Source organism: Prunus dulcis, chromosome 4 (genome assembly GCF_902201215.1).
Source record: "Prunus dulcis chromosome 4, ALMONDv2, whole genome shotgun sequence".
NCBI lineage: Eukaryota > Viridiplantae > Streptophyta > Magnoliopsida > Rosales > Rosaceae > Prunus > Prunus dulcis.
Window position 1 is genome coordinate 17,097,992 of NC_047653.1, and position 10,551 is coordinate 17,108,542.

The 10,551-nt window shown below is 37.4% G+C and overlaps 1 protein-coding gene across 1 annotated transcript; it reads right to left on the minus strand.

Annotated features, from left to right (window-relative positions):
* Positions 1–7,600: 7,600 nt before the first annotated feature.
* Positions 7,601–9,668, minus strand: LOC117626746 (codeine O-demethylase-like). Its single transcript, XM_034358571.1, has 4 exons — positions 9,239–9,668; positions 8,776–9,023; positions 8,352–8,679; positions 7,601–8,121 (listed from the first exon to the last, which is right to left on the minus strand). Exons 1-4 carry the CDS (start codon positions 9,476–9,478, stop codon positions 7,885–7,887), a joined length of 1,053 nt encoding a protein of 350 aa, XP_034214462.1. The 5' UTR covers positions 9,479–9,668; the 3' UTR covers positions 7,601–7,884.
* Between the last annotated feature and the right edge of the window lie 883 nt (positions 9,669–10,551).

Below are 10,551 nucleotides of genomic sequence, written 5' to 3' on the forward strand. Positions count from 1 at the left end.
ATCTCTACCACCATCTTGTTGGCTATTTCCTCATGTTTAGAATAAGTCACAGAGACTCTTTGGGTTTTCTGTATAGTTTTCACATCTCCTAGTTTTTCATCTCTCCTTTGTGAGAGCTTTCCACCTCTCTTATGTGAGAGTTTTATTTGTATTGTTATGGCTTGGTTCTTTCAAGCGTTATTTATTTTTGTTTTGAGTTTGTACTCTTAGTTGAGATGCCTATGCCATAGTTTCTTTAATCATGTGTGATCGTTAGTTGATGAGTCCCATATTGTCTTAATTTGAATGTTAGATTACTCCGTTATTGTAATGGCCCTTTGTGACTAGTTAATGTTGGCCCTTTATGACTAGTGGCTTTTTTTGGCCGATTTCTAAATGCAATTCCAGAATTTCTCAAAAAAAGAACAAGTTATACCACATGATCAAGAGTGAAACCACAAATTTTTAAGGGGCTGGGCTACAATTTACTAATAGAAAAGGAGGAGAAAAAATAGAAAATGCAAATCAAGAACCACAATGTAATGAGAGCTCTAGAGAAGAACTTATGTGGCCTGTATCTAAATTAACCGTGTATGGTTGCTATACTTTCATATTTGTATTACCCCTTTGTGAGTATATAGATTTGACGTTGTGGCTATAAATTCATGTATACAACTATGGCTTATTATCACAAAACGTCCCTAAGGTTTACGAAACTATCAGATTGCATCCTTAATGTTTTTTTTTGTCATTCGTGGTCCTCAAAGTTAGCATGCATGATCACAAATGGTCCCTGCTGTTAGGTTCCGTCAAAAACTCCGTTAGTTTGCTGACGTGACATATATGTATATCACAAAACATCCTTAAGGTTCACACACCTATCACAAATGGTCCTTACGAAATTTTTTTAATTTAAAATTCATAAAATTTTTGTTTTCTTTTTAAAATTTTATGAATTATAATTATTTTAAAATATATATTAAATTTTAAATACATGTGACACTATATTATTGTAGATGTGGGCTCCATATATATGCCACATCAACAAACTAATGAAGTTTTAAAAAAATAATTTAAAATTCATAAAATTTAAAAATGAAAAAAAAAACTAAAGGTTTAGGGTTCATAAATGGTCCTCAAAATTAAAATCCTTCTATAAATTGTTTTTTCATTTATAAATAATTTTAAAAAGAAAACCAAAATTTAATGAATTTTAATTTTTTTTTTTTTAAAATTCGTAAGGACCATTTGTGATAAGTGTGTAAACCTCAGGGATGTTTTGTAATATATATGTATGCCACGATAGCAAACTAACAGAGTTTTTGACAGACCCTAACGTCAGGGACCATTTGTGATTGCACATACTAACCTTGAGGACCATAAGCGACACAAAAAAACATTAAGGATGCAATCTGATAGTTTCGTAAACCTCAGGGATGTTTTGTGATAATAAGCCTACAACTATTGCTTTTCTCTATAAAAAAAAAAACTAAGCACTTAATTATATCTATGGTATGCCACACCCACAACACAACAGTGCTAAAATCTGATCTTAGTGGTCTAGTCTGCATGCAACTGCTCTCTCTCTCTCTCTCTCTCTCTCTCTCTCTCTCTCTCTCTCTTCTCCTAGGCTCTCCCCTGCTTAATTCCATCCTGAGCTGCAACTTGATATCCTGCTCGGTTGTAGTACTTCTCTCTTAATATAAACATTTCCTAATTAAGGCAATTAATCCCGTTGCAATTTCTTTTCTGATCTGGAGGTTACGAACACTTCTCTATCAAAAGTTACACCATATATAGCGGTACTCTCTCAACTTCTTGCGCAATTTGATTGCTCCACTTCTCAAATTAAATAATAATAACAATAATAAAAAGAAACCCAACAAAAAAACAGGTATAGCCTCTCAATTTCCTGCTTTTCATTTGCCCCTCAATTTCCTGCTTTCCAAACCCTCTCATTTCCAGACCAATAATTGTATCAGACTCCGGCGTTCTAAGCGAAGGATTCTATCTCAAGAGCAACGAGCTTCATTCATGACCAAAACAACTAAGGTACGTTAATTTAATTTTATTAATTTGCTCAGGTTTTATTCTTTAATTCACACCTTTAATACACTGAATAAGAAAGATTTCAAAATTCCCAAGCTCTGCGCTGAATTCAAATAGAAAAGTGTTGTTATTTGGGTTTACAGACTAATACCAAATAAAGTGGGTGATAGGTTTACAAACTTGATCACACCTCTCACTAACACTCTCAAAGAATTTGAATCAACAAGATATAGAAAAAAAACAAGAAATATTTGAGAAACACACTCTGATATGTTGACAACTCTTCTTTGTGTGCTCTCTTGTTTCACTCATTGTCATCTTGGTGTGGTATTTATTTTATCTTTCCATCAGTAATTCCCGTGACGAGGGGGACTAACTTTTCCCCACATTATGGTCCCTGAGAAAATGGAACATGGTATCGATATGCTTACTCCTTCCATGTTGTAGTGGATTCTTTGCCAGCGTAATTGTTTACTTGTTGTCCACGTGAATGATTGTAGATTCTTCATAAGGTGATTCAGTGACTGCAAAAGAAATCTCTTTGCTATATAGCCTCACAAACGGTAGAAGAGACGGCCATATACTCGGCCTCACATACAATTGCTTCTGTTGTCCAAGAGAAAGTTGTTGAACTAAGATAAAACAATATACCTTAGTATCCCCCTAGCAGCTAGCCAATGAGATTCTCTTGGTGTCTCCACATAGCGACCTATGAGTCCGATGCCATAAACAATATCAGTTCTTGTGATTGTCAAATTCTTTAAGCCTCCAGAGAGACTCTCGCACAAAGTCGAGTCCACAAACTTTCTTTCTCTTCCTTTGATAGCTTGAGTCATGTTGTGGCAGGAGCGTTGACAACATTACAACTATCCATCTTGAATTCTTCAAAAATTTATCTCATGTATTTCTTTTGAGAGATATAGAATCCGTTATTTTCTTGCGTCACTTCTATCCTCAAGAAAATAGAACAACAGTTCATTGTTAGTCATCTCAAAATCCCATGACTTACACTTACTTGGAGATGGTATGGGTGTCGGCGCGGAAGTAGAATCATTATAACAACCAGAGATAGGCGCCTAGTAAAGAAAAAGGTTGAAGCTGATAAGATTTATGAGGTTGAGGGATTACATTTTGATGAAGCTCTACAGCTCTTTCATTCACATGCCTTCAAAAATATCCCTACCAGAACAGATTATACAGAGTTTTCATTAATGGTGGTATGTTATGCTAGAGGCATTTGATTAGCTCTTATAATTTTGGGTTCCTTGTATCTTCACTGTGAGAGTAAAGAAGACTGGGAAGATGAATTGAACAAATTGAAAACATTTCCCAGCAAAAAAATTCAGAATGTGTTCTGGCTAAGTTATGATAGATTGGAAGAAAATGAGGAGATATTTCTTGATATAGCATGATTTTATAAAGGGATGGATACAAACTATGCACAAAGATTGTTAGCTGTGGTTTCTTTCCAGCGGGGATTGGAGTACTGATTGATATGTCTCTCATATCAATTTCAGGAAGCAACTCCCTAGATATGCATGATTTGCTACAAGAAATGGGTAGAGAAATTGTTCATGAAGACGGAATAGGTTGTGGGTTGCCGAGGATATCTATCATGTATTGAAAAATAAAACGGTAAGGGTCAATGCAGTAACTTTCTTCGGAAATCAAGGAAACAATCATTTCTGATAAACAAGTTCTGCCTATACAAATATTGTTCTGGGTAAATTTGTTGCATATTGCATACCCATTTATACCTTGCTTTTTGATTTTCAGGGAACTAAGAAGGTTCAATGCATGCTCTTTAACATGGCCGAATATGAAGATCAGCTACACCTGAGTTGTGCAGCATTCAAAAAGATGTCTAATCTAAGCTTACTAAAGTGTATAATTCTTCCATTGGCGACTGCAGCAAATTATGCTTTTCTAAATGTCCCAAGTCTCTTCCCAATACTATTCGTTATCTTTACTGGGAGAGATACCCTTTGCAATCTTTGCCATCAACATTTTCTGCAGAAAACCTTGTTGAGCTTCTAATGCCCCACAGTGAACTTGAGAAACTTTGGAATAAAAGCCAGTATATATGCTTACTTTACTGTTGTGTATAATGTAGTGTGGTAAGTTATTCAGGCTAAGTTACAATTCTTTCCATTTCTCTTTGTTTGTTACAGAACCTTGGGAACTTAAAACTGATCGATCTTAGTTACTCCTATCATCTGGCTGAAGTTCCAGATCTCTCTCATAGTCGAAAGATTCAGCATATAAATCATGAATGTTGTGCAAGTTTGGTTCAAATTCAGTCATATTTTCAATATCTTGACAAGCTTACTTATATTCATCTGGGAAGCTGCTGGAATCTCAAATATCTTCCGGAGATGCCAGGCAATGTTGAATTCTTAAATTTAAAGAGGGCTGCAATAAAGGAATTGCCTTTGTCAGTTTGGTCTAACGAAAAAATTTCTTTCTTGGATATTGAATATTGTGAATACCTTGAGCATCTCCCAAGCAGCAGCTGTAATCTGAAATTCTGTTCAGAATTTTCTGTTATGTGCTGCTCATCTCTCGGCAAGTTTTTTGAGCTTCCTAGGGAGATTAAACTTTTAAAGTTGACTAAGGCAGCAACAGAAGTATTGCCCTCATCAATCGAATGTCTCTATGGTCTACAATCAATTGAGCTTAGAGAGTGTTAAGAGGTTTGTGAGTCTCCCAACTAGCATTTGTAAGTTGAAATCTCTTGAGAAACTTGATCTCTCTGGTTGCTGTGAATTCAAACACTTCCCAGAAATCTTGGAGCCTATGGGACGTCTGGAATTTCTTAGTTTATAAGGAACAGCAGTTAAAGAGCTACCCTCATCAATCGAGTATCTCTCTGGTCTCAATAAAATTCAACTAAAAGGTTGCAGAAGGCTTGTGAGTCTCCCAATGAGTATTTGTAAGTTGAAATCTCTTAAGATGCTTGATCTCAATAGTTGCTCTGAATTTGAATGCTTCCCAGAAATCTTGGGGCCTATGGAAGATCTGCTATTACTCAGTTTAAAAGGCACATCAGTTATAGAACTACCGTCCTCGACTCAAAATCTTTCTGACATAAAAGATTAAATATCAGTCGGTTCGAGCACCTTGAGGTTGTCCCTAGTAGCTGTGATAGCTGTTTGAAACTTACAAGTTTGTGACCCTGCTTAGTCGGTTTGGAAAAGGGACAAGTTTGTGACCCTGCTTTGTCGGTTCGAGCACCTTGAGGTTGTCCCTTGAGGCAAATCAAAGCAAGAAACAGGAAGATGAATTACGTCATCAGAGAATGAAAAGGAAAAGAATTAGAGATTGATGTAGGATATGGGTGAATTGAGTATTTAGGTAGTTTAGCGGAAGCGAAAACAATGGAAAACTGAAAATAGAACAAAACGGATAGGTCTGGAATCAGTCCAGGGCAGCTTCACACCAAGTAGTCTCCAATCTCTGGAAAATAAACTTTTCTTTATGGATGAACGAACATATATTTTCTTGACCCAAGATGGTAACATTGTAATCGTAGATCCATGGTCTTCCCAAGAGAATATGACTCATCCATATCCACCAAACATGACCTTTGTAAGATGAAAACTGTATAGGAACGTGACACCTATCATTATCTATGACCGCCTTACAATCTTTATCTCCAGACCTGATGTAAGTGTGGAAAATGGAAGTCCTACACCAATCCTCAGTTTCCTTCCTAGGTTGAGCCAAAGTACACCTTACTACCGCTAGTGTTGGATGAGGGACTTCAAAGTTGATTCCACAATCTGCATCGAGTTGTTGGGGTTCATAAATATATTCCTCGAATTCACCTCGATTGTCAGCTTTTTCGTTGATGTGTGCACATAGATCTCTTGTTGCCTCCTTCTTTGGGCATTGGACAGCAAGGCGTCCAAAACCTTGGCATCTGTAACATGTTTGCATTCCATCACCACGTGTATCAACTAGCACTCATTTTCCCTTGGTAGTTTTTGCTAAATTAGTCGTAGATATTGAAGTCGTAGATGTTGGAGTCATAGAACTTGGAGTCACAGATGTGCCAACATGAAAATCAGATATTTGAGAATCAGTTTGCTTGACTACATTGGACGACTTTAAATACTTCTCTAATTCCCTTTGAAACTCTGGACAAAGTCCTGATCTAAACCAAGAAATAGTCATCCTTCGATCTTTCCTTATGTCACATCGCAACATGAATTCCTCAAATTTTGCAATATATTCAGCAACTGGCATGTTGTCTTGACGACGAGTTTACCACTAGTCCAACAAACTCTGTTGATAGGATAATGGTAGATATTTCTGCTTCAACCTTTCTTTCATCTCACCCCAATGGATGATTGGTTCTTCACCAGCTCTCTCCAGCTGTGTTTCAACATTGGTCCAAAACAATCCAGCTTGACCCACCAATTTCATCTTAGCAAATCTCACCCTTCAATCTTCAGACATGTCATTCCACTCAAAATAGCGATCCATGGTAGCTAACCAGTCGAGGAGTGCTTTAGGATTTAGCTCACCATCAAAATTAGGAGCGTCAGCTTTCACTGATTTCATCACCCTTTCATCAGGGTCTTGCTCATAGCCACAATGAAAATTGTTTCTCTCTACGTCTCGATCATTCCTTCTATCATGACGTTGTCGATCATGATTCCTCTCGTCTCCATTCACACTTGTTTCACCATGTTGGTTAGCTGCTTCTAAGTCTGCAAGGCGACGTTCCGTAAGTCTGGATCTAGTGTCCGAATCTGCCACTTGCTTTGATAGCTTTTCGATCATATGAACAAGACGTTCAAAGTCCGTCTCTGGCTCGTCTGTCTTTCCAGGCTTAGTCGAAGCCATCACCTGACACACGGCGTGAAGAACAAGAAATACTCGAAAAATTTGAGCCCGAGGAGAATGAAAACCTGGCTCTGATACCAAATTTGATGTAGGATATGGGTGAATTGAGTATTTAGGTAGTTTAGCAGAACAAAAGGGATAGGTTTGGAATCACTCCAGGGATTTGGCTTCACACCAAGTAGTCTCCAATCTCTGGAAAATAAAATTTTCTTTATATCTCAACAACTAAATTTTAAAGAAGTACATGGGGGGTATTTATAGTAAACTAAAACCTAGAGACAATAGGATAAAAATTCCTTAATAAAACAGTAAATTTTATCGACACAATTAGTATTTGTTTTTCCTAATGTTGAAAGAGATTTCCAATACCATCTCCTAACACTAATTGGATAAAAATTGACTTAAAAGACATAATGTTACAGGGGCTGTTAAAATAACTTATTTTCTTGATTTCAAATCCATTCACTGTCTGCAGCCAGATTTGATCACTATCTATCTCTACTTGCTCAGAAGAAGAAACAAAACCACAGATGAGCCAATCACTTGGAAGCAGATTACAGTCTCTACACAAACTTAATAGTCAAATTAACAGCCTTCAAGTTGATCAAAACTCTACTAACTATCGAGTAGTTTTCTGGAAATTCTTTCATGATTCAGAGAGGAAAGTTCAACTCAGTTTCACTAAGAAATTTAAGAAGTATCATTGCAGTAGTTTCATTGATTAGAGTAATGCTAAATAGCCATTTATAAAAAAATAAAATAAAAAAGTAGATTTGACAATCAAAAGTTAATTACCTCAAACAGAAAGGAGGAAAACGTTTGCAGGCAGCTTATGTCTCTTCATAATTTATTAAAACGAATAAATTAGTTGTGAGATTTAATCTCAGCCATTTATAGTGCATTAATCTAATACTGCAAAACTTGTGTCAAAACTTATATAACAAACAGAGTGCCATGCATCCACCCCCGTGTAATAGATGGTCAGAGAGAAATATAAGGGTAAGTTTAAATTTTTGCTGCTTCAATTGGTCTCCTCCCCTGCTGGTAGTATTCGAAATAGATGCCAACATAATTTTTTACCTTTTTGTACAATCTTGGCGTTGACTCATTGACCAGGCTTTCAAAGGGTTCAATATCTTTATCTGATTCCGGGATGCAGAAGGCAGCCGAAGAGATCCTCTCCTTGTCTGGATTTGTCACTACCCTGTGTACAGGGCTCTTGAAAATTCCATTGCTCAATATCTGCGTATCACAAGGAAACCAACAATCAAAGGTGTCACAGGGTTCAAACTTGAGACCATTGGTGTGCAAGTCAAGGCCCTTTTCCACTATGCTAGACCCCATTGACCAAAAGGGTACATTTTTAAGCTTTCAATCACACACCAAATTTCAATTTAAGCTTTACTCTTTAGGCATTGCTTTAAAGGTTAAAACCAATAATTGAACAGGTTGAGAAAGAACATTTGATTTACCTCTGCCTGATCACCGACATTAATGAGAAGCGCCTCAGGAACAATGGGAGCTCTAAACCACTGATCATCTTTCAGAAACTGAAGACCTTCCACTTGTTTGTCTTGCAAGAGAAGGGTGATTATTGTTCCATCTGCATGCGGTTTCACACCCAGGACAACATCAGGCCTTGAACAAGGAGGATAAAAGTTAAACCTCACATCCATTTTCCCTTGTTCTCCATACAGGTCCCGAAAGCAATTAACATCCAAATTCAATGACCTTGCCATGGCCTCCAGGACAGTTTTTGTTACCACTTGTAACTTCATCGTATATTGGTCTAAAGTTTCACTGCAGTAATAATATATGTTGAACTCTGAGGGATCATGATATGCTTATTGCTTCAATGTGAAGGAAGAAGATACATGTATAGCAAACACAAGTTACCTAAAAGATTTGGGATTTTGAGGCCAAAATTTGAGCTTTCGGTGCTCTTCTGGATATACAGAAAGGTATAGCCGGTCAGACCAATCAAGTGTTTGTTGTTCTGAAAAAACCATGTCGTTCCCATATCCTTGAATATCGTTGACTTGTCTCAAGTATTTCTGCTTCTCTTCCACTGGAAGTGCAAAAAATTGTTTGGTCATTTCGCGGACCTCGTCTAGGAATTCAGGTGTCATGCCATGATTTATTACCTGGAACACAGAGTTTCAAACATGTTTTACATATAGGTGGATGGATCTAATCAAACAAAACACAGGGAAAAACCAAATTTAATATAATAATAATACAGCATCCTGATCCTGGGATATGCTTAGAAATCTAGATCACTTGTACCAAGTTTTCTGAACTAAACACAAAAGTTTGCTAATTCATTAAATTGGGTATTTGAATATGTTTGAATTCAGACCTGAAAGCAACCCCATGTGGTAAGAGCTGATCGAAGTTTCTCAAGTTGTTGTGCAGTGATTGAGGATGGTGTGAGGAGGAGGCCAAGATCAATGACTGGTATATCCATCAACTGGGCCGAAGAAGCATTTGGGGCTCCAACTTTATGGATATATTTCTCAGGCACTTGTTTCGCTTTGCCTTTTCCGAGCAGCTCTTGGACAGTTTGGGATCCTAACTCTATCTTGGCAGCCATGTCCATGTGGTTAGTTCCTTTCTAGCCCCCTAAAGAAAGAGCTTCTGTAATATCAGCTGCAAATCAAAATGATATCTCCCGGTGCTCACTTCTCACCTTCAAGGAAAGCTCATGATGGGAGGAACTTGGACGTTTCTGCAATTTCAAGGTGAGAGATATTAAGAAAAAGAAATAGTCTATGTCTATCTATTCTATCCTATTGAAATATGAGCTTGCTGGTATGTCTCCATCCAACGTGTGCAGTGCATATATTTTTTATTTCCTAGTATTCAATTACGCAGGTGTAGAAAACTAGCTCACGTTTGACTATTCGGTGGGGTCTAAGAGCATCTCTAGCGCACAAGGCTAGCCCAGGCAGGAGGAGGCTCTAACTCCTGGAAGTAGCTCTAGCACGCAAGATCCAGCCCGGGCAAGGGGTGGGACCCATGAGCCCGGGCAAGCCCATGAGGAGATCTAGTTCGTCTACTTGTCTTTGGGCTGCTGACGTCAGCGCTCGTCAATGGTAATTTTTTTTTGAATTTCTTGCGTTGACGTCAGATTTGACCCACAGCTGCCAGAAACCAAAGGCTACAAGCTACATGACTTCTTCTGAAGCCTCCGATCTAAAATTTTTGTCAATTCTAACAAAGAAAAAAATTGTAAAAAATATCAAAAAATTCTTGAAATTTTTTCTATAAATACCTACAAATATTATTCACTTTCCGCACAAAATTTTCTACTACTAAATTCCATTTGTGTAAAAATACAAATGGCATCTTTCATAATTGCCGAAGATGCGTGGACAACCGTGAAAGATATTTTGTTGTGTGAGTGTTGGATCAAAGTTGGTCATTTCCCGATCACGGGCAATGAGATGAAGCTCTCTCATATATGGAGAAAATTTCATGGAGAATTTTGCGAAAGATTGGGTTTAGCTAGTACGGAAATGACATTGACTAGTAGGTGGAAAATTTTGAATAAAGAGTTAGGGAAATGAATAGATGCGTTGGCAAAAGCGAGTGACAACATTCAAAGCGGTTAAATACTTGGTGACAAGGTAAAATATTTCTAAATGCCGTTTTATTCAATTTCATCTTCTC

Coding starts and splice junctions, on each gene's coding strand:
- LOC117626746 (XM_034358571.1), bottom strand. CDS start 9,478: ATGGACATGGCTGCCAAGATAGAGTTAGGATCCCAAACTGTCCAAGAG. Junction 9,024..9,238: donor CCACATGGGGTTGCTTTCAG/GTCTGAATTCAA, acceptor TCTGTGTTCCAG/GTAATAAATCATGGCATGAC. Junction 8,680..8,775: donor CAAAATCCCAAATCTTTTAG/GTAACTTGTGTT, acceptor TTATTACTGCAG/TGAAACTTTAGACCAATATA.